The sequence below is a fragment of the Macaca fascicularis genome, chromosome 8, assembly GCF_037993035.2.
Source record: "Macaca fascicularis isolate 582-1 chromosome 8, T2T-MFA8v1.1".
Lineage (NCBI taxonomy): Eukaryota > Metazoa > Chordata > Mammalia > Primates > Cercopithecidae > Macaca > Macaca fascicularis.
In genome coordinates this window covers 4111370-4136660 of record NC_088382.1, presented here as the reverse complement: position 1 = coordinate 4136660, position 25291 = coordinate 4111370, and the positions used below count along the sequence as shown (strand labels likewise).

The 25291-nt window shown below is 42.1% G+C and overlaps 1 protein-coding gene across 2 annotated transcripts in view; it reads left to right on the top strand.

Annotated features, from left to right (window-relative positions):
* Positions 1-25291, top strand: part of CSMD1 (CUB and Sushi multiple domains 1) — a 2045798-nt gene that overhangs the window by 1232070 nt on the left and 788437 nt on the right. For both annotated transcript variants that reach the window (XM_005562521.5, XM_065518732.2), the window contains exon 6: positions 20341-20453. In XM_005562521.5, coding sequence (XP_005562578.3) covers positions 20341-20453 — 113 coding nt within the window. The remainder of the gene's footprint in view (positions 1-20340; positions 20454-25291) is intronic.

The following is a 25291-nucleotide window of genomic DNA, read 5'->3' as shown; positions in this document are numbered from 1 at the left end:
TGCACTGAACTTACTTTGTCTTCACTAAATATCTACTATAGGCTGGATAAGGTGGTTCATGCTTGTAATCTCAGCACTTTGGGAGCCCAAGGAGAGAGGATCACTTGAGCCCAGGAGTTCAAGACCAGCCTGGGCAACATGGTGAGACCCAATATCTGCAAAAAATACAATAATTAGCCAGGCATAGTGGTGCATGACTGTAGTCCCAGCTATTCTGAAGGCTGAGGTGGGAGAACCGCTTGAGTCCTCACTGTAGTCGAGGCTACAGTGAGCTGAGACTGCACCACTGCACTCCAGCCTGGGTGACAGTGCAAGACCCCATCCTACCAGCTCTCCCCAAACCTATTATATCCCCAGATTATGCATGAGCAATCTGAAACACAAGCTAGTTGCGCACTTTGGTGACAAATTATTTGAGGACATGCCCTAGTCTAAATGTCAGTGTTCCCCTAGAATTCATGTTGCAATCCTAATGCTACTAGAAGGTGGAGCCTTGGCAAAGAGATGAGGTTGTGAGGACAGAGCCCTCATGACTGGAATTAGTGTCCTTATAGAAGAGGCCCCAGAGAGCTCCCTCTTCCCTTCTGCCATGTGAAGGTGCAGGGAGGACGCACTGCCTCTGAATCAGGAATACAGTCCTTCCCAGAAGTGAGATCCACTGGCACCTTGATATTGGACCTCCAGCCCCCAGAACTATGAGCCATAAACATCTGTCTTTTAGCAGCCCCCTATCTGATATATTTCTGTTTGTTTGTTTGTTTTTGAGACGGAGTCTCGCTCTGTCACCCAGGCTGGAGTGCAGTGGTGTGATCTCGGCTCACTGCAAGCTCTGCCTCCTGGATTCCCGCCATTCTGCTGCCTCAGCCTCCCGAGTAGCTGGGACTACAGGCGCCGCCACCACGCCCCGCTAGTTTTTTGTATTTTTAGTAGAGACGGGGTTTCACCGTGATCTCGATCTCCTGACCTTGTGATCCGCCCACCTCGGCCTCCCAAAGTGCTGGGATTACAGGCGTGAGCCACTGCGCCCGGCCCCGATATTTTTAGTGGCACCCTTAAGGCACTAAGGATGTGGTGCAGAGGAGGGGGTTGGGAGGTGCTGTAAGGTGCCTTAAACACAGGGTTCCAGTTGGCTGTTATGGCGCTTTATAGACCAGACATTCGTTCAATATTTGCTGAATGAAGGTACGCTATATTTGTGTGTGTGTGTGTGTGTGTGTGTGTGTGTGTGTGTGTGTGTGTGTATGTGTATGTTGTCCTTTCTGAGAATTCAAGGAGAAAAGAAAAGGAGGTGTTCATTTACAATGTAGAGCACTCCCACAAAATCGCCCTAATATCAACCGCCTGGATTGGTAGCATAATGACAGACTCAGATGCTCGCACTAGAAGCTCCTCTTTAGATCCATTAAACGAGGATATGGATTCTTACCAGCCCAGAATTGGATAAATGCTGTAATTGCTGAATGCCAGTAGACGTTACACGGCTTGTTGAGTTGCCTCTGGGCTATTTTTATCCTGCTCATATCTGGGTCAGATCAGGGTTGTGGCAGATTCAAAAGTGGGCAAAGCAAGGACAAGGAGTGAGAATGTATTGAATGTATCCTTTTGCCTCATAGTAAAGGGTTCCCAGAGTTCTTTCCTGAGATGGAAAGAGCATGATGCTGTCATTTGCACACACACAGTCAATGCCACTGAATCTTGTGTTTTGTCTGCTTTTACCTTGAGGTCTTTAGGGGCCTCTCCATTCGCTTCCTCCCATGCTGTGCTGTCTGGGGGTGATCCAGGACTGGCTTCTGCCACCTCACTCCAACTTGATGCTGCCGGACTCCCTGCCCCTGAGGCTCTCCAGGGCTCTGGGGGCTGTGTTTCCGCCATGGTGATGCTATCCAGTCACCCAAATGAGCAGAAGCGTAGAAGCTGCGACCTGTTGTGTGTTCGAGAGCTTGAGAATTGGCCTGGCCCTGCTTGCCCCCTCCAGCAACTGAGAAAAGAACTTGGTATCATCTGCAAAAAGCATTTTGAATGAAAACTGTCCTTTGTAAGCTCTTTTTTGCAGAGTGTGAAGCAACGCCGCCTGAATTTCTAAGCATTCTTCTTTGTCATCCCTGAGAGTAAGCAAGGCTTCCAGAAGCACCAGCAGGTGCAGCCTCTGGACCTAAACTCAAAGGCAGGAGTGGCTCAGGGAGCCAAACACGATTTCAAAACCCCAAAGTAGCTGGCCCCAAAAAGATTAGGTGTCGTTTTTCCCCAAAGTACACCAAGTCATAATTCCAATGTGCTGAAATGTTTTAGTTTTTATTCACAATTTGGATATAATTTTCCAAGATCCTGAGAATACATGTCCCCAAGACCGTTGTCCACACAGACATGCAAATGAAACACGCACACAAACACACACACACACACACACACACACACATTCAGAGAGAGAGAGAGAGAAACTGTTCGAATTAACTTGCACAGGAAAATTTCTGCTTACCTCGTATTGAAATTGGAGATTCACCAGGCTCTCTGAAAATGATTAATTTAATCCTGCAAAATGTTATGAGACTAAAAATAGGAGCTATAGCAAAATTTGTTTTTCCTTTTTATCTTTTCTTAGGTCAGCTGCTAAATATATAATGGTTGAGAGAGTATAAAGAAAAACTGCAATTAACTATGGGTTTGGCAGGTAATGGAGTAGGCGATGGAAGGGAAAGAGAGTCACCATCATGGCTACAGTGACATGAAATTAGATCACAAGGTGTTGGGGTGACAGTCAGTCATGATGGGGAAAAAAGCACTGAAAACAATTTTCCTTTCAGACCCTTCATTTTTGTCTGTTCTGCATGTGCGGCGGTGGGGGCTCTTAGTGCTCCTATTATTTTTATTTGTTTATTTTTTTTTTGAGATGGAGTCTCGCTCTGTTGCCGAGGCTGGGGTGCAGTGGTGTGATCTCGGCTCACTGCAACCTCTGCCTCCTGAATTCAAACGATTCTTCTGCCTCAGCCTCCCGAGTAGCTGGAATTACAGGCGTGCACCACCACGCCAGGCTAATTTTTGTATTTTTAGTAGAGACTGGGTTTCCCCATACAGGCCAGGCTGGTCTTGAACTCCTGGCCTCATGATCCATCCCCCTCTGCCTCCCAAAGTGCTGGGATTACAGGCGTGAGCCACCATGCCCTCTGCTCCTAGTATTTTCTTGCACCAAGGAAAGAAGCAAATGTGTAGAAATGTTTCAAAGTCGTGGGAGAGGGACCTGTATGAGTGCGGCACAGACCAGGGCTTCAGGTAGCCTTTAGTCTCCTGCTGGAGATCCCTCTGATGGAAAGAAGGGAGTAGTCTAGAAATAGAGACGCAAGCCTTCCCGGTTCAGGGATCACAGCAAAGGCAGAAAATGGCCAGATCTAAAAAAAGGAACCAAAAGGCAGGTCACTGTATGAATTCACAGAGTGTCTTTCAAAGGCTTCTTCCCAAAGCCTGTTTTTCGTAGAGAGCAATTTTGCAGTAGGTGTTTTTCAAAAGTCCTGAAGAACTATATCCCTTTTGACACGTCCCTTTTACTTCTAGGAATTCATCCTGTGAAATAAAAGTGCTGATTCAACACATACGCATCATAAGGTGGTGTGCTATAAAATTTATCAAACCCTCAGAAATAATACCAACTTGCCATGATAGCGACATTGGTTAAATAACTAATGGTATGTTCATTCAATGGAATAGTTCACAGAATTCACAAATCATATATATAAATACATATACAAAGAGCTATAAAATTCTCTTAATGGAAAAAAGTGGATTTTAAATGATGTATAAATACATACATCACTTTTATATCTGCCTATATATATCTGTAAAGGAAAGCACGTAGAAAATTAGATGCATTTTTGTCACTAATTTTACTGATATTATATTTTTTCTTATTTTTTTTTCTTATCCTCTATTTTCTCACCAACTATGAAAGAAAAACAATAAGAGTCCAGCCTGTCACTTGACACTGGAATTGGATCTATCTGAAATATTCTTTTGTGTCATTGAATGCTTTTAACATACTATTTAATGGATATTGTTATCCAAATGCGTACAACTTTCTTTTAACATATTTGCAATTTTTCTCAAAACGATTTTAACCAAAGACCACTGTTAACTATAGTTTGTTACTGACATATGCAGAAGAATCACGGTGATGATCAAATTGCCTTCGAGTGGTGTGAGTCCCACCAGCATATGTGTGAACATTAAAAGCTAGTAGAATCATGGCAAGGGGAAAATATAAGTTTTCATCTTTTAATCAATTCAACTGTATAGTTACTAATAAGGAAAAGTCATCTCTTTAATTAGTTTCCTCAACCCTGACTTTTCCTGACTGACTTTCTAACCAACCACACCTGCCTGTCTAAAAGCAACTAACGCCCTCCCCAGCTGTGCTGTGGGCCTGCTGTGCAGGAATCCACTGGGCCTTTCCTGTTCCATTCACCTTCCATCCGGACACAGCAGATTCTTGAAAAGCAGTGAATGCTAAATGGACACTCCTTCAAAGAAGTGGCTCTCTAATATGGACAGTTCCTAAAGCCTGTGCAATTTTTCTTTTACACTATCCACCAAGGAAGTAATGGATTAGGAAGTTACCAGCAAAACTCAGAACAAGCCTTACCATTTCTGAGAGTGTGTCAGTAATGTGGCATACACCGGTTTGGTTTGCGTGTTAATAAAGAAATTACATATCTTTGCTAGACTGGCTGGAAAGGAGCAATAACACAACACTTAAAAGTTCTGAGTTTCTGGAGCAAGTGAAAATAAAATACGGTCAATTCCTGCTTCTATTTAATATTACACTCTATGTTGAACTTAACATACTCTTGTTTCTGTATAGCAGTGCTCTGAGCCATTTGGACTTTCATATAAATTATCTCATGCTATTTTATATTCTGGTTTATGGCATAAACTAGAAATTTTCAGAAAAAAATATGTTGGAAATATATTTTCTGGATACAATAAATATCAATTTAAAACATTTATAAACATGGATTGACCTAAAGGAATGTTACTTCTTAAAGGCTGGATGCTTGGAATTTCCCAATCATATTGAAGATAAGCTTCCACAATTAGGTCGGATTATTCACTGAGTGGGAAGCTGAACCAACTGCCTGGATCAATCATGATATTCACTCGGCCAGGGAATACGTCTCGGCCTTGTTGCAACTGTCCCCTGTGTGGTTGTCTATGCCAGTAGCCACTCTTCCTAAAGAGTCCCTTAATTTCTGGGCCTTCGTTCTCCTACCTCACTGCCCACTCCCTCTCTGCTATCTTTGAAGACACATGTTTTGGCTTGTCTTTAAATATACGACTCTAAATCAGATGGACTGTAGCTGTCTATACCTGGGGTCAAAGATTGATTCTGTTTTGTATACTTGGTGCATTCATGGAGTTTGGAGCTATAAAGACATTTGAAATATTTAAAAATTTAGCATCCAATGACACAATATTCTCATCATTAATGTAAAGTGGAAAAATGCTAACAAGTTGGGAAACTTTTTAACTTTTTAACATGATATATAAATAAATAGACATGTATTAATTTATTTATCTGACCCACTGGGCATTTCCACCTGCAAGGCTGCGGTGCTGGTGGAAGCCAGTGCGCGTGAGAAGGTGACAGCAGTGTTCTCTGGGTGTTATTACTGTTTTATCATCTTAGGGTTCACTTCTCTTAACCCTAAGTATATGTAGACATACACTGTATAATATATCTAATATATAGGTATTACTTGTATACCATACATCATATACAGTATGTATTGCATGAATATATATGCACATGGATATAAGACATAGTTGAGAGATAGATCCACACACATGTATTTGGATAAGGTCAGCAGTCAGCTTTGGATGTTATGGGATAAAGTGAGGATCAGAGCAAAATCTAAGCCTCAGTTAGATTGGGGGAACCCAACCTAAAGGATGCTTGAGAGAAAACAGCGGTGTGCAGTCTGCAGTAGCATGTATCATTATTCACACAAGGAAGAATTTTGAGGTTTAGGAGGTCTGAGTAAACGCCTGAGGTCGCCCAGATGGGAAGGGACACGGTTGTGTTTGGACCTAGGTCAGTATGACTCCACTGCCTGTGTTTGTAATGACCACACCATTGCATAGTGTGCAGGTCGGGGAGAAAGGAGGCTGGTTTCCATAAGAGAGCCTGAGCTGCTCCTTGGCCTTGGTCCAGAGCCTGTACATGGAATGAGCTTGCTTTCTACGATGCCAGCATGACCTAAGAAGCACGGCACAGACAGAGCAGCTGGAGACGTAGCAGCCTCAGCAGAACCCCACGGCTGCTGTACTTGAGTGAGGTTTAAGTGGGTCTGCAGGAGGCAGGCGGGGATGTTGGAAAGTGGCTGAAGAGCTCCGGAGTTATGAGAGCTCATATGGTCTCAGATGTTGAGGGCTGCTGGTCGTTTCGCCTGGCGACCCATGTGATTGCCTTAGCCAGGGTGCACCTGTTACCATGGGACTTGTTGGGTATCTTACCAGCTGATCGAATAAGGTCCGCATCAGTCTATCAAGTGAGTAAGAAATTTGCTAGAAAAAAGACAATGGTTGACTCATTTCAGACTCTTGGAATACACTAGGATAAGACTTGTTCTTACCCCAAGATGAAGAAGAAAAATGTGTTTTTTTGTTATGATGTCCTAAAGAATATGTATGCTAAAAATAGTATCAAGAGAAAATGGTCACTGGACCCAAAACAAAATGTTATCATGTTTTTTTCTTTTAATTTTATTTATTATCAGTCTTTGAGTATTGACTATGTGTGGAATGTATTATAGAGATCTCTGTGTTTGGAGACACTGCCTTTTTTGATAATCAAAATATGACATGGATACTTACCCACATCCAGTGCCGACTGCTTCCTATGTCAAATGTCCAAGTATTATGGGAGGCAAAGGGTGTCTGCCTGTTTGTTTCTTCCCGTTGGCAAACCTCAGAGGCCTGTCTTCACAGAGAGTAATAACCCAGGTGCCAGGACATTGGATAGAGCCAAGGATTAGAAACAGGCACTTGGAGGTTTCGTTTTCCAGGTCACTGACTTGGATCCAGATTAGCTTGTTGCAACCAAGATTTTTAATACCAGTGTGATCTGCATCACCTGTGGAGGGTCCTCCAACATGGAGAGACCTGTGAGGAGATTTCCAGGTGGGGCGTGACAGCTCTCTCGTCCAGCAGATGAAAGTGCACCACAGGCTGAAGCCACTTCCTGTGTTGACCTCATTCCTCTGTCCCTTCCCTGGACAGAGGAGGCCCAAAGTACGTGCCCACAGAGAAATGCCATCAGGGCCACTGTCTCTCGACTGTCTTATCGAATTACTTGTCTGTCTGAGCGATTTCCCAGGCTTGAGTTCTGAGCAATTCCCTGGCACGTAGTCCTTAAGCTTTAGAAGATGGGCTTTGTCATATTCTCTCCCAAATGATCCTCTCTGCCTGACCTCTGGGTTAATTCCTGATGCCTGATTTGCTGGCATCCTGGCCATTTTTACGGCCTTCTCTCAAGTCTGTCATGTTGGAGATAGACTCTCATACCCTATCTCTCACAAATGCTGTCATCCTCCTCTTTCTCCTTCCTCAACGGTGAAGGTGTGTCCCCACTGGATTCCTGAGACCTGACTCCACCCTTTGGACCCTGGAGCTATGCTGGGCCAAACAAAAGGAAGATACCAGATCTCACCCACCGGGCGCCCCCACCTGCAAGGCCGCAGTGCTGATGGGAAGCCACTGTGCGTGAGAAGAGGAGAGCAGCGTTCTCTTACTCTTCTTAACGCTTTATCATCTTAGGGTTCACTTCTCTTAATAACTTACATTCGCAGCAAAAATAAAAGTAAAGAAACCATTTAGAAGTGACTTGTTAAGGCTCTAGTGCATACAGAATACTACAAAGAAGAGGAAGATGTCTGAGTTAGCACCAGTGCCCTCAGTGGGCTCAGAGTGCAGAGGTGAGGTCAACCTCTACACAACCACCAATAATATAAGACACGCTGTAACTTCCAGGGAAACCTGTGGAACCAATGCTGTAAAGGAAGGAGTGGTTAGGTTTATTAAAGACAAGGAGGGAAAGGTCTTTGGGAGGGATGACTTTTGAAAAACTTTGGAAATTTGGGAAGGATTTACACAGGCAAAAGTGAGCCTGTGGGGCTAGCACAAAGTGACTGTGAAGGAACAAGGGTGAAAGCAGGAGCGCAGCAGACAATCGAGGGAGTGATCGCAGCCACATGGGCAGAATAGAAGGTTCACGAAAGGTCATGGTAAGAAATGAGGCTAGAAACGGATCGAGTCATATTATAAAGGGTCTTCAGTATTAGGACAGTTGACTTCTTTTTAAGGGTATTTGAAAGCTATGAAAAATATTTTTAGAAAAAAAGGGCAGTGCAACCGTGAGTGGTGGGTCACGCCTGTAATCCCAGAACTTTGGGAAGCCGAAGTGGGCAGATCACCTGAGGTCGGGAGCTCGAGACCAGCCTGGCCAACATGGCAAAACCCTGTCTCTACTAAAAATTCAAAAATTAGCTGGGTATGTTGGCATGCACCTTAATCCCAACTACTTGGGAGGCTGAGACATGAGAATCCCTTGAACACAGGCAGCAGAGGTTGCAGTAAACCAAGACTGTGCCACTGCACTCCAGCCTGGGTGACAGAGTGATACTCTGTCTCAAGAAAAGAAAGAAAAGGAAAAGAAAAGAATAGAAAAGAGAAAAGGGCAGTGCTGTGATTTAGCTTTGTCATGAATTTTCAGCTTGGTGATTACTGTTCTAAATAATGAACTCCCCAGCCCCTGTCTAGCCAGATACATGGCAAGTCACAATGTGGATATCACATCTCCAGGGGGACTGTCATCCAAGAGAAGTTTAAATTCCTTCTTGTAGACACTCATAGCAACTGCACTCCCCACTTGGTGATGCCTCGTGTGTGACGTCCGTCACCCGGGGCTACTCTGCTCTCAAAGATTGTGGGTGCCTCTGCTCACTCACGCATGTCTTCAGGGCCTAGCAAGTTGTCTCACACACATAGGTTGTTTAGAGATGTTTGATTATGTTTGTGGTAGTTCATGTCAGAGTTACGCAGTATGGTTTAGAGCAGAGAGGGGCAGGGAGCACAAGTACATGCAGGAGACCTTCCCTACAGCACAAGCAGAGACACCAGCGTTTGGACTGCAACACAGGCAGTGTGTAGCTGGAAGAGAAGAGAGAAGCATACTTTGCAGGTGGAATACATGAGACTTAGTGACCGAATGCACACAGTGAGAATCTAAATGGAGGAGGAGGGGTCCATGGAGTGAGAACGTGCTCTCCACTCTCTGCGCCCTGCTTCGGTCCACTCTGGTCATGTCTTTTTGACTCTGCAACCAGAAATATACATCTGAGAGCCTGTGGCCTTGGGAAATTCTGAAACAAGGGGTAGCTGTGTGCTACACACCTGCTGAGGAGCTTCATGACAAACAGAGACAGATGTGGGGAGTGGGAATTGAGGACATTTCTAGGGCAAGCGAATTATGAGGTCTTTTGATTTCCATAGAGGTTATTGAGATGAGGAGATAAGGCATCTCCAGTCAGGGGTGCTGAGGTTTAAGGCTTTGCAGGAGTTCATTCAAATCATCCCATGTGAATAGTGTCCTCAGAATCATGTGTGCATGCAGGACCTGAGTCCTCTGAGAATATGGAGCCCTGGTCATTTTCCTACCACCATTGATCTCACTTACCTAGTTTCATGCTACGAAGGTACAGGGTTTATCCATCTATGACACTGTTTAGCCACAAAGGCACTTGTGTCAATCTGTTTTGTGTTGCTATATAGGAATTATTGAGACTGGGTAATTTATTTAAAAAAAAAAACAAAAAGAGGTTTATTTGGCTCAGAATTCCACAGCCTGTACCAAATGATGCCAGCACCTGCCTGGCTTCTGGTGAGGGCCTCAAGAAAGTTTTACTCACAGCAGAAGGTAGAGGGGCACAGGTATATCACAGGGTGAGAAAGGGAACCAAAGAGAGGAGAGGGGGAGGTGCCAGGCTCTTTGAAACAACCAGCTCTGGAGTAAACTAAGAGTGAGAACGTACTCATTACCATGGGGAAGGCACCAGCCATTCATTAATGAGGGTTCCACCCCCATGACCCAAACACCTCCCACAGGGCCCCACCTCCAATACCAGCAATCACATGTCAACATGGGATTTGGAGGAGACAAAACATCTGAAGTATCAGCACCCTAGCTGGCATCATAGCACTGGGGGTTTCATATTGTCATTTCTCCTTTATGACATGGGACTGGCCTAGGGCTCTGGGAGTCTAGGTGAAGAGACCTCTTTGGCTTATTCAGCCAATGTGCACTGAGTGCCTACCACATGCCCAGCTCTCTGTTGCGTGCCAGAGAGACTGTGAAAATAGGACAGGCTTCAAGTCTTGCAGGAATGACTAACATTAAACAAATAACTACACAAATTACCAAGTGTCCACTTCAAGACTACACCAAATGTCCTGGTGAGATCTGAAGAGAGTGGTGGGATGAGCAGAAAGAACACTCGGTGGGGTATAGGCAGGTGAAAGATGATTTTTTCAGTAGCAGCTCTCATCAACAGCTTCCTCACACTGTCCACCCTGTCTTGCTGCTTGCTCCGGCGGCTCCCCTACACAGGGCTGCGTGGCTGGCTCTCCCTTGCCTTCAGGGTCAGCAACTTAACCTCTCTTCCTCTGGGCACCAGTGTGCCTGTACAGTGTCAGCAGGGCAATTATACCTTCCACAGACAAGAGTGGCTTAGAGCCAAGTCGTGGCCTTCCCATGTTATGGCTACATGGCTGTGATAACAAGCGGAGTTATATGCCTGCGCTACAAACTCGCTGAGTCACACAGGATATAAACATCCTACCTCGGCCTATCTGACCAAAGCATAGCCATGTGCCTTATACCAAGTCATTACTATTTTGAAAATGTCTGCAAATGATAAGTCTGGGGCACCAGGAGAGAGCATAGCCAAGGAGGAGCAGCCTGATCTTAGAGATCAGGGCGGGCTTCCCTGAGAATGCAACACATGATCTGAAGTTCAAAGGAGGGCCAGGAATGACCAGGCAGGTGCAGAGTAGGTGGGATGCAGGGCAGATATTTCTGCTGATATCCAGGTAAGGGGCAGTGCATGGGATGATCTGAGTCAGGAGGGCATATGGTGCTTTGCATGGTGCCCTGCATGAAGTCAATTGTCTCTGGGTGTAGAAAGCAGGGGATGGGGGCGGCGTGCACCTGAGGAGGTTGGAAAGCGGAGTGAGCCAAGCTGGAGTGAGTGGGAGGGCTCAGGAGACTAGAAATTATTTTTTCATTAAAAAAATGGACTATAGGAGGGCACAAGGAAAGAGCTAAAGGCAGTGGCTAGAGTCGCAGGAGTGGATGATGTTACCGAGAGGGACGCTTATGGCCATTGGTATGGAGCATGATGATGCCTCAGACAGTGCTCCCAGGAAAGAGCCAGAGGGAGAAAAATCATTGTCAGGGAGAGAGAAGCCCTTTGCCAGAGACAGTCATGAATGCCGCGCCAAGTGGAAGAAGTGTCTCGTAGACAGGCATGATTTTTTGCTGGGCATTGTTGCTCACGTTTGTAATCCTAGCACTTTAGGAGGCCCAGGCAGATGGATCACCTGAGATCAGAAGTTCGATACCAGCCTGGCCAACATGGTGAAACTTCATCTCTACTAAAAATACAAAAATTAGCCAGGTGTGGTGGTTTGTGCCTATAATCTCAGCTAGTCAGCAGTCTGAGGCAGGAGAATGACTTGAACCTGGTGGGGAGAGGATGCAGTGAGCCGAGATCATGTCACTTCACTCCAGTCTGGGTGAAAGGGTAAAACCCCATCTCAAAAAAAAAAAAAAACAAAAAAAAACTGTGGAATAAAAAAGTCTTGTGTGGTACAGTTTTCAATATACCATATGGATGTTTTTATTTTATTTTGTTTCATAGTTGTTGGTTGTTTTTCCCCAGATAGTATATATGTGTGCATGAAACTTTCGAATTAAGCTTCTAGAAATATTGATAACTATGCAAATATGTGTATGTGTATGTATACCTATATATTTGTGTCTGGGTATTATTGTATTTGTATGTGTGTATACACACACACTCACATAGATCGTTTTTCGTGTTCTTGCAAGATAAGAACTACTTTTTAGTTCATTGTCACTTTTCCTAATCCCCCAAATAAGACTTGGAACAGTTGTGTAAACTCAAAACATGTTCAGAGAGCTGATTTCACTTACAATGTGAATAACGGCCAATTCAAAACATAATATGTCAGGAACTATCTGTTTGATCAGATTGTTCTATTTAATTTTGACAAAACAGAGATAATGAATCACGACAGTACAAATCATTGCGATTGCATGTCCACAAAATGCAAAAAAAAAAAAGCACATCTTTCATATGGCTTTCTCCCCAAATCGACACACAACTGGTCTCCTCCAAGTAATAGGTTTATTAAATTTCTTAGTCCCCCCCAGTGAGCGGAGATCATTTAAAACCTCTCCCAATAGCAGTAATGCTTTCTGGCTTCTGAGTCATCATAGTTAAAGAGATTTAACTACAGAGGAACCCCCAGACATTTCTCTGATGATTTTCTAAAGACATAAGAAATCTGGCTTAATGTAAGAGAAGTACTCAAACAAAGCAATATCCAAAACCATTAGCATTTCCAAATGCATCTTAGAAAATTATCCCCATAAATTGACTACATTTTTCAAGTCACATAAGCGAAATGCATGAGTCATAGATACAGAGTGCTGTAAAATGTTAGAACAACGTGTTCAGCCCTTATATCCCATCTGAGAAAAGTGAGGCTGAGGTAGCTTACATGAAAAAATGAGTAGGAGTATGTTATAAATAGAGTCCTAAAATGTATGGTACAATTATGTGGAGAAAGTGAAACAGACTGGCCTGTTCTATTTAAGCTCAAAGGAGATCGTCGTAACTGTAAGGATCCTATGAGTCCTCCATTTATTTTTACTCGTAGCAGAAGCAAAACCAGTTGAATCCTCTGAAAGAAGTGAATTTGGCAATGCTTTAAATTCCTTAATTTGGTATTCTTAGGGGAAAAAAGTGAGAGCAACCAATTCCTTTTGCCATTTCTAAAGCAGCTGTCCAACACTCTCACTGAATGGCTTTGTGGGTTTCCTGACCTAGATTGAGATGCTCCAGAAATAGAGCATGTCAAAATTCCCTTAAGAAGACCCTTTCTCAGCCTGTTCCTCTGTGTTACTCTTTTTCTCACTGCTCAACCCCCTTGTTTTTTAAACCCTAATATCCCTGACCTGGCAAGCTCCACTTGATTTCACCAGGTGTGTGTCCTGTGTTTCTGGACATCGGGAGAGAAAACGGTCAGTGCGTTGTGAATTAATGCAGGAAGACATTGGTTGATCCCTACCATTATTTCCCCTATTCCTCTTTTTTTTTTTTTGACAGTGTCTCTCTATCACCCAGGCTAGAGTGCAATGGCACCATCTCAGCTCACTGCAACCTCTGCCTCTCAGGTTCAAACAATTCTCCTGCCTCATCCTCCCTAGTAGCTGTGATTACAGGTGTCCACCACCATGCCTGGCTAACTTTTTTTGGTATTTTTAGTAGAGATGGGGTTTCACCATGTTGCCCAGGCTGGTCTCAAACTCCTGACCTCAGGTGATCCACCAGGCTCGGCCTCCCAAAGTGCTGAAATTACAGGTGTGAGCCACCGCACCTGTCACCCTATTCTCTTTGAAAGGTTTCTATTTTGAATCTTGTGGTCTCTGTTCATGCCAGTTTTCCACCATTTGCCCCATAATCTCTCTTTCATTTTCCAAACTATTTGTTTATTAGAAAACCAAATCCAGCAGACTTAAAAGAATTGTGGCTAACAACTGTAGAAGACTTCCAGGAAACCTCACTCCAACAGTGGTATATCTTCAATCACTGGTCATTTTAGAAAGGGTTTAGACTGCATGGATTCACTAAAATTATGAATAGATAAGAGTTGTGTCACATTCTATCATATTTCCTCTTCTGTCCTTTTCTTCAGGATCATTCTAGAATGAAACATAGGATATACTGATTAAAAGGCTGTATTTCTAGTTTGGTCTTTTTAAGCCACTTTATGGAGTTATGGTTGACATATAAAAGCTATACATATTTAATACATACATCTCAACATGAGATTTGCTTTCTATTGCCATCATAACAAATTAACACAGACACAATGACTCAAAACAACATGTGCTTATGATGTTCAATAAATAGATTGGAAATCTCACATCTACCATCAAGGTGTCAGCTGGGCTGTGTTCCTCTCTGGAGGCTCTATGGGAAAAGCAGTTTCTTTGCCATTTCCAGTTATAAAGACATTGGCAGCTCTCTTGTCAGCCAAGAAGGTGAAGCCCTCAGTGCATCACTCTGACCTTCATCCACAGGCTCCTCTGCCTGGAACCTTCTCCTCCTGCTTCTGTCTTCCATTTTAAGGATCTTTATTACACTGGACCCACTCAGTAATTCAGTATCATCTCCCCATCCCAAGCTCAGTAAGCACATTGTTCTGCAAAGTCCCCACGAGCCATGTCGGGTGACACATTGACAGTCTCCGGGAAGCAGGACCTCAGGGCTTGTGTATCTGTCGGTAGGAGGTATGATTCTGCCTCCCACAAAGCCATTCACTTGAGTTCTTCTCCTCCAAATCTTAACCGAAACACCAAGTTGTTAGGAAGTTCACAATTTCACCTGCTAATTTGTATAGTAATCAACTTCCTTTAAATTACGTAGTTTGTAATGAAGAAACAATTGAGTTTACAGCATCAACTTTGTGTCAAATGAGAGCTATGAGATTAGCTCCTGGCCCTGTAGACAGCGATAGAATAACACACGGTTCTAAGGCTAGGTCTCATGTACAACAACCCCCTTTCCCAAACAAACAACAAAAAGAGGAAGTGAACATGTGTGTAACTGGCAAGGCCAAATCAAGGACAACCCCCTTTCCCAAACAAACAACAAAAGGCTATGAACATTTGTGTAACGTAAAAGGTCAAATCGGGAAATTCATGTACAAAAATCGACTTTGGGGTGCAATTCATTTGAATGGCTTCATCATGGAAAATGGATTGTATCATTGGTCAAAAGCCTTCACTCTTGCTTCTCTATAAAAGGCATCTGTGCAGGGCCGCTTGTGAAGGCTCACGCTTGTAACCCCAGTACTCTGGGAAGATGAGGGGGGGTGGATCACCTGAGGTCAGGAGTTCAAGACCAGCCTGGCCAAAATGGTGAAACCCCATCTCTACTAAATATATAAAAATTACCAGTGTGGTGGCAGGCGCCTGTAATCCCAGCTACTCAGGAGGCTGAGGCAGGAGAATCACTTGAACCTGGGAGGTAGAGTTTGCAGTGAGATGAGATTGTGCTATTGCACTCCAGCCTGGGGGACAGAGAGAGACTGTCAAAAATAAAAGGAATCTGTGCAGGACTTACGCATTTTTTTTTTGAAACTTTACACTAGGCTGCTATGCATCATCTAATTATCTTCCAGCTCAGTGGTTTTTTTGTTGTTGTTGTTTGTTTGTTTGTTTGTTTTTAGATGAAGTCTTGCTCTTGTCACCCAGGCTGGAGTTCAATGGCATGATCTCAGCTCACTGCAACCTCTGCCTCCCAGGTTCAAGCAATTCTCTTGCTTCAGCCTCCCAAGTAGCTAGAATTACAGGTGCCTGCCACCACGCCCAGCTAATTTTTGTATTTTTAATAGAGACAGGGTTTCACCGTGTTGGCCAGGCTTGTCTCGAACTCCTGACCTCAGGTGATCCGCCTGCCTCGGCCTCCCAAAGTGTTGGGATTACAGGCTTGAGCGACTGCGCCCGGCCTGTTTATACAAATCGCTTCATATATACTAGAGCAGGGGTCAGCAAACTAGCACCTGCAGGCCAAATCTGGCCCATCAGCTAAGAATGGCTTTTACATTGTTAAGTGATTGAAAAAAAAAAAAAGTAACTATTTTCTGACACAAAAAAATTATATAACGTTGAAATCTCAGTGTCCATAAATAAAGTGTTACTGGAACACAACCACTGCCATTCAATGGCTATTTGCCAAGTACACCTGCAAAGTTGAACAGTTTCCAACAAAGACCACGTGACCGATAAAGCCTGAAATACGTGCATACTTCCCAGCCCTTTACGGAAATATCCTGTTGACTTACACAAAACTAACATAGTTGTGAGTAGGTATTTGGAAATACAGATGAGGGTAAAGAGGGGATGTGAGTGTAGGTGGTGGTAGAGAGGGGATTTACTTATGATCATTATTTTTTTAATTTCTTTTATTATTATTATTATTATTATTATTATTATTATTATACTTTAAGTTCTAGGGTACATGTGCATAACGTGCAGGTTTGTTACATATGTATACTTGTGCCATGTTGCTGTGCTGCACCCATCAACTCGTCAGCACCCATCAACTCGTCATTTACATCAGGTATAACTCCCAATGCAATCCCTCCCCCCTCCCCCCTCCCCATGATAGGCCGCGGTGTGTGATGTTCCCCTTCCCCAGTCCAGGTGATCTCGTTGTTCAGTTCCCACCTATGAGTGAGAACATGCGGTGTTTGGTTTTCTGTTCTTGTGATAGTTTGCTAAGAATGATGGTTTCCAGCTGCATCCATGTCCCTACAAAGGACACAAACTCATCCTTTTTTATGGCTGCATAGTATTCCATGGTGTATATGTGCCACATTTTCTTAATCCAGTCTGTCACTGATCAACATAAAGGGCTAATATCCAGAACCTACAAAGAACTCAAACAAATTTACAAGAAAAAAACAACCCCATCAAAAAGTGGGCAAAGGATATGAACAGACATTTCTCAAAAGAAGACATTCATACAGCCAACAGACATGAAAAAATGCTCATCATCACTGACCATCAGAGAAATGCAAATCAAAACCACAATGAGATACCATCTCACACCAGTTAGAATGGCAATCATTAAAAAGTCAGGAAACAACAGGTGCTGGAGAGGATGTGGAGAAATAGGAACACTTTTACACTGTTGGTGGGATTGTAAAGTAGTTCAACCATTATGGAAAACAGTATGGCGATTCCTCAAGGGTCTAGAACTAGATGTACCATATGACCCAGCCATCCCATTACTGGGTATATACCCAAAGGATTATAAATCATGCTGCTATAAAGACACATGCACACGTATGTTTATTGCAGCACTATTCAAAATAGCAAAGACTTATGATCATTATTAATGTAGGCATGCAAATAAAATGCAATTCCAGGCTGGCACAGTGGTTCACACCTGTAATCCCAGCACTTTGAGAGGCAAAGATGAGAGGATTGCTTGAGGCCATGAGTTCAAGACCAGCCTGGACAACACAGTAGACCCCCAGTCTCTACAAAAAAATTAAAAGATTACAAAACTATCCAGGTATGGTATACACATATATTCCCAGCTACTCCAGAGGCTGAGGCAAGATGATGGCTTGAGCCCAGGAGTCGGAGACTGTGTGAGCTGTGATTGCACTACTGCACTCCGACCTGGGTGAAAAAGCAAGACACTGTCTCAAGAAAGAAAAGAAATTCCACCTGGTTTTTCAGTCAGAACCATTAATAAATAATGTGATTGAGAAAATATATATGTTCAAAGCAACAACGAAACAAGCATTGATTGCAGTTGTAAAAAGTTCAGCCAGTACATGCATCTTCCTACATTCACTGATCTTTTGTACTAATAGTCTTATATCACCGTATGAAATGGAAACTTACGGGGGTTGAATATATCTCAGTGCAGTATTTTGAGAGCTTTGGGTACTATTAGCTATGTATATATTGTTCATTAGGATAGTATCCGATGTGGAAAGGGTAGGCTTGCTTCTGTGCTTAATTTCAGAGTATATCTATGTGTTTGTAGTTTTTAAATTTTCTATGTCTGCATTTAACATTTTTTGTATGTGTAATCTGTGTGTATAAAAATAATTATTGTGATTTTTTATGTACAAAGAAAACAATGATTTTTTTTTTTTTTTTTGAGATGGAGTCTTGCTCTGCCTCCCAGGCTGGAGTGCAGTGGCACGATCTTGGCTCACTGAGAGCTCCGCCTCCCGGGTTCCCGTCATTCTCCTGCCTCAGCCTCCCAAGTAGCTGGGACTACAGGCTCCCGCCACCACGCCCAGCTAATTTTTTGTATTTTCAGTAGAGATGGGGTTTCACTGTGTGAGCCTGGATGGTCTCGATCTCCTGACCTCGTGATCCACCCACCTCAGCCTCCCAAAGTCCTGGGACTACAGGCATGAGCCACCGCGCCCGGCCACAATGATTTTTTAAAGTACATGTAAGTTCAATAGGTACAGGTGAGCTGGACAGACTATGGGGTTTTTGAATCTAGTTTTTTAGACATTCTTAGTATTAGGCAAATAAGTATGTGGCCTATAGAATTTGTAACATAATCTCATCAGAAAAACAAAGAAAAAGGTGATTAAATGTGCCTTGGAGTCAGCTGTGTCCAGCTGTCACCAGCCAGTACTACATAAATCCAAGCCAATAGGCAAATCTGAGCAGTGTACTTCTCTTACAGAAGATTATTTCAAACACGGGCATAAACACCATTGCAATTGGTTACAGTCAAGGTTTAGCTTTTAGCTTAAAGTGGATCCTGTACATTTTTAAACCTGAGAGTTGGAATAGAGCACCCTGACATCGGACAGCTTGACTGTGTATTTCATCTGGTGCTGCTTCCTGCACGTAACAGAATAAGTAGGGAAATGCTCTCTACACAGGTGACCCATTTCGTAGCAAATCCTCTGCATGGAAATGAGATCCCCAGCTTTACCAAGCAGCTGCGGTGCTCCCAGGCAGACCCACACACAGCACCACAGTTCTTCAAGTTCCTGCTAGAGGCAATTTGGTTAAACCCTCACAGATCATCCACCCTGATAAGCATCATTTTGAAAATAGATTTGGTTACCAAGATGCGAAATAATCATTCAATGCATAACCACTTGTAGAGCACATGGAGAATGTGCTTGAGGTACATTTACATGTGCATCCGTATCATCTCTTTCCACTCCCTGATATAGGTATTTTCATGCCCAGTGTATACAATGGAAAACTGAGGTTCACAAGCATGATCCACCTCTGGTGCCTCACCTGGTGCAAAGTCGAGCCAGCACGCAATTCTGTATCAGAAGCATCCTAATCCAGTGAGGCTTGTGCCACGGAAAAACTAAATGTGTCCCTTGCGCCTCTAACAGGCAGGAGCTTCACTATCTTAGAATGTTTTTATTCCTTCGTAAGCACACAAGGGTTTCAATAGTAAGAAATAAAACACATGATTGTTTCTGACAACTAAACTGCACGTTATAAAGGGAGCTGGATATTTTAAACAGCTTAACCAGAAATTGATTGCATCTTATTTTTAAAAGATTAATGCACTGCTTTCCTAAAACATAATTTTATTCCCTTGCAAATCTCTTCTGCAGTTCTTGTCATCAATCTCATAAATGGTCCTCTTCTTTACTTTGGAAGAATGGCCCAGGTTGTGAGTCCTGTAGATGGGATGCTGGGAATATAGGATGCTACCAAGCATGAGAAACAATTTTTTGGAGTCTTCTTCAGGTTAAATAGAATTCCTGTCTTGTGGCCAAGTGCGGTGGCTCACGCTTGTAATCCTAGCACTTTGGGAGGCCGAGGTAGGCGGATCACCTGAGGTCAGGAGTTAGAGACCAGCCTGGCCATGATGGCAAAACTCTGTCTCTACTGAAAATGCAAAAATTAGCCAGGCATGATGGTGCATGCCTGCAATCCCAGCTACTCGCGAGGCTGAAGCAGGAGAATCGCTTGAACCCAGGAGGTGGAGGTTGCAGTGAGCCAAGATCGTACGACTGCCCTCCAGCCTGGGCAACACAATGAGATTCCATCTCAAAAAAAAAAAAAAAAAAAAAAACTACTAAGTCTTCAAATAACAAAAGGCAGAATTTTATCATTTGCCTATTTTTTTTTCTTTTTTCTGATTCATTGTGATTAAGGTCCTGATGAAAAGAACTAAGTGATCAAAAGAGTACCTTCTCGTGCATTCACCATTAATAAAGGAGAATCAAAGTATCAAAAATTTTTGAAAATATTCATTGCATCAAGGGATTTAGCATGTACATTTGGGAAAAGATGAAATTATCTTGCTCATTTTAAGGTTCACAGTCAATTAATACATGGCCTCTGTTTTAAGCATCTCAAGACGAAGGATTTAAGTAATCAGATTTTAAGGTGATTTTGATACAGGACATTTGATCTGTTGGTTTACAAGGGAGATTTTTTTTCCTCTTTCTCTTCTCTAGGCTGACTGGCATGAACCTCCCCTCTCCAGTTATCAGTAGCAAGAATTGGCTACGACTCCATTTCACCTCTGACAGCAACCATCGACGCAAAGGATTTAATGCTCAGTTCCAAGGTAAGGATGCTCCATCTTATAAGAAAAAAAAAAGCGCGTAATAAATTTTGATCCTTTCTAGCTATGAAATTTTAGAAGTGAGATAGATAAATAGCTTGAAAATGGCTTCTAATTCCTTTATTCACAGTTATCTATGGAAACCACATAGTCAACAGCTGGCAACTTATTAGTAAAGCCATATCATTGTCACAGTATAGAGGACATGTATAGTTTCTTGTTACACTGGAACAACTGCTAAGTTTTAATCAATAGCCATTTATTATCATTTATTTTAATTGTTATGCACCTAATCTGTAAATATCCACAGCAGTTTGGCTATTGCATTTATCTTCATGCTAAGAGTGCTATAGCATATAGGTTGCATGAAAAAGCACAAAAAGTATTGTAATATCACTTTTAATCCTAAAAGGCCTTCACACCGCATAATTGCGTGATGCAGTGATTTACACATAGTGAACCTTAAAAAGAAAGATTCCGGATTTCTTGCAGCGGAGCAAAATGGGGAGTCTACAGTCATGAGGAGGGAGTTTGGTAATGAAATGTTCTTGTTCTCTTTGGTTTCTAAGGTTTATACGTAGATCATATTGTATCATTTCCTATATGTTTCTAATAATGAGTAATCCTTATTAATACAGCAAAAAAACTATTGAATTTATTAAGCAGTCCACTGAAAATCATTCCACTTCGATTTCCAAATTAAAATAACATGACCGTGCTTGAAAATGATAGACCTTTCCAATCAAGCTGCCTAAGCTTTCCCCAGTTGTGATGATGAGAATATTGGCCCCATTAAGGCAGCATTCCCTGAACACCTGCCACGTGCAGGAGAGGACACCAAGCCCTGCAGTGCCAGAGAAATGACAGCGTCCTCCGTGCTCCAGAAGCTAGTAGGTCAGAGAGACAGTTTGTAGTTTGTAAATAACTCCCATGAAAGTCAGAACGCCAAGGGAACTCATTATAGCTCCTGCTGGAGATTCTAGTAATTTTTCAACAAACTGGTCTAAATATCGCTTATCTTACCCTTTTTTTTTTTTTTTTTTTCGAGACAGAGTCTTGCTCTGTCGCCCAGGCTGGAGTGCAGTGGCCGGAATCCATTTTGCTTTCATTGTTTCCTTCAGGATGACCAGTAGAAAAACAAGGGTCATTTGCAAGGAATGAAATACAGAGGGTGCTGAGAAGCACACATCATAACCAGCAGTTTTTATTTGCCACCCAATGCCTGGGGCACATGATGTACACAGAACTCACCTGCCTCAGAATCCAGGGGCAAATTAGTTTCAACGAAATATGTTTGTTGTTGTTGTTGTTGGGGGAGGGGGGCAGTAGACAGAGTCTTGCTCTGTTGCCCAGGCTGGAGTGCAGTTGTGTGATCTTGGCTCGCTGCAGCTTCCACCTCCTGGGCTCAAGCGATTCTCCTGTCTCAGCCTCCCGAGTAGCTGGGATTACAGGTGCACACCACCACACCCAGCTAATTTTGTATTTTTAGTAGAGACGGGGTTTCGCCATGTTGGCCAGGCTGGTCTTGAACTCCTGACCTCGGATGATCTGCCTGCCTCAGCCTCCCCAAAGTGCTGAGGGTTACAGGTGTGAGCCACCGCACCCAGCCTCAAAACATATTTTAGACTTCATCAGGAACATTTTCCATCTCACCATGCCTTCTGATGTTGCCAGACATTCTTACCTTGATCTCCTTTGGTTGCAAAGAAGCTGCCCTGAAATTTTACTGGAGTGAAACTAACGTGCTTTCCCTTCACCTGGGGCCAGGCCAGGCTGATCCTCCTTTTCCATACCTGTCTGTATTTGCCTTTGTCTTGTGATGGCCATATACTCTGGCTGCAGTTAGAATGGAGGAAGTGTGGGATGGGCATATTGGTGGTGGGAGGTGGGCTCATCCTGAGACTGCGTGGGTGTGAATGAGGAAGACTCCATGTGGTCTGGTAGGTAAATTCTATCTGCGCTTCCTCTACACTGATCCACATCTATGGATATATCCGTCCCATCCCTGATTTAACATAACCATAAGTCAATATTTACAATGCCAATGGACTGATCATATAGTTACTTAGGTTGATTTACAGATTTGTCTCAAAATGTTAATTGATCTTTTCCTAGAGCTCTCAATAATTGAACAGCATTGAACTAAAGAAAAATTTCTAAGTATATGTTTCTCAAACCTGATCAGTGAACTCGGGATTTGTATCTGTAATTGAAAGAAAGGTTAAAAATGGAATATCAAATTTGAAGCTGCTCCAAGATGGTAGATATAAGACACTTATTGGTTGGCTGAAAATAGCAATCACTTAGATGGATCAGACCTTGACTTTGAAAGTTTAAAAAATACAAAATTAATAAAAGTATTATATAGAGAGTATAAAATTATATAAACAACACAATTCTGGAATTAAACTATATGTACCTTATATACACTTCATTCTTTTATATATTATAGAAGTATAAATTATAATTACATAATTTATATATATTATAATATATGCTTAATTATATATTTAAGTATAAACATTTATACTTAAATTATATATAAAATATATGTAATTATATATAATTAAATTTAGATTTATATAATAAATATATAAATATATATTTATATATAGATGTATATGTGTATGCATATATATATACACACACACACTTTAATTGTATATATAAGGAGAGAGGAGTAAAAAATTTCGCATTTAATTCTAAAACGGTTAAAAGGTGTGAAGGTATCAGGAGAGGTAAGCCTGGCTTAACAGTAATGTATTAGGAAACATTTCAAGGCTGAGTTTGATGTTCACCTCCAAAGGTACAATGAAGTTACCTTTTTTTCATTAGCACATGGGCCTTACTGAACAGGGGGCTTCATGCTTATAACCACATTTAGGCGCCGCCTGTGGAAGGTTAGGTTCAGTACTAGACGCCACCCTCTGAAGAAGGAGAAGGACCAGAGAGCAGCCAGGAAGATGACAAGACCCATCGGAAGGAGGATGGGAGGGAGCTTAGAGGGCGCAGGTGCCCAGTAGGCAGAAAGGCACCGCGATTATTTTTCTGACTCCAGAGGGCAGAACCATCACCAAGGAATGGAAGCTCCAGCGTGGTTGTTCTTGCCGATTCTAGAACAAACCTAAGGACACCAGAAGCTGGAGACAGAACAATGGCTTAGGATGAGATGGGCCCTTGTCAGAGTCCCTGCCAGCCGTCCAGTGGCCACCCCTCCACACGGGGCTGTCCTGATTTTTTGCAAGTAAGATCCTCAAGTTCGTTCCTTCAGAGGGCAAATGGGAAACCTTCTGTCACTCAGGGAAAACATTTGTTCAGCTGAGTCTTCCTCTTGTCTGTACTGAGATTGAAAACCAGGAAGCCCAGATTGTGTTGTACTTTTTATCTCAACTAAATACATTAAAGAAGGAAAACCTGATATTACTTGTGCCAACAAAAATTACAAAACAACAAAAAAAGCATAGTCAATCGATACTTGGGAACTAATAAGACAACAGCAATACTAGTGAAAACTTACCTAATGTAAACATTATTTTGTTATTTTCTTATCTTTCTAAATGTTCTGTCAAACAACCTGAATCATATATATGATATATTTAACTTGAATCATAAATATGATATATATGTATGTGTGTGTATATATATGTGTGTGTATATATGTGTGTGTGTGTGTGTGTGGTGTGTGTATATATAAAACAGAGAAGAACATTTTAAAAAGAACATACATTTCTATTCTTGGCATATATTTTATATTTTTAACATTATTGTAGTCACCTTTATCATTTACGGTCATTTGTGAGAACATGAAAATTCCATCAGTGTTACTTGGATTGATATGATTGCTGAGTATTTGGAATTCCTAGGAAACCCTTTGTGGTTCCTAAGCTGTAGTTGAGCCCCCTGGTGGTCTGTTTCTATGAGAAACTGCTTTGTTATCCAGCGTGTGATGCTTGGACAGAATTGTGTAACTTCTCAAAAACAAATAATATATTCTTTTTAACTTGAAGCTTTTCTTGGTCAAATAAATGACAACCAACATAAAATATTCTTTCTACTCTTCCCTTATATTTTTAACTTTCATCTCCAAATTCTTCTCTGAGTCTTACACTTTCTTCTTTGACTTTCACCTCTGCAATCATATAATCAAGTCATGCCAGAAGCAGTAGTAAGGCTGATTGACAAGTAAAACTGTTCTACAGTTGCTACTCTTAAAATCTATTCACTTTTAAAATAGCACTGTGAACAAAAGAAGTAGAAAATGCAGGGAAAAAAACCCACAATATATTTGCAATATCTTCTGTGTATATTGGGCTCCGGTTGAAGGACAGATTTATGCAGGACACATTATTTCTTTAAATCAGCTGAAAATTGAGCCCATTCTTTATATGTTGCCTCCATCATTAATTATAATTAAATAAGTGCCTTGTTAGCACAATCCATCATCTAGACGTTTTCAATGTCTACAAGATAAATTTTTTGAAAATATATTAATCTTGAACCATGAGGGCCCCCTTACTACTAAATCGCCATCGAAGTGTCGGGCTCCAGTTTTACATACGTTTACTTGGCTATTTATAAAATTACAATTTTCACAAAATGAAATTCCCATTGATTTTTTGTAACTGATAAATCATTTTGAAAGTAAGTGTTTGTAATAAAATTCCAATTTATATAGGGAACATTCATCTCACAAATCAAGGGAAACCCTGACAGTGTCAATAAAACTTGTGTTGACACAAATAATTAGTTTGTTTTTAGGTTATAGTTTCCTATAACTATTGATTTTCCCTTTTAATTAAAATGAAGAACTTTATACCAAATGGAGATTTTCATGTTATTAG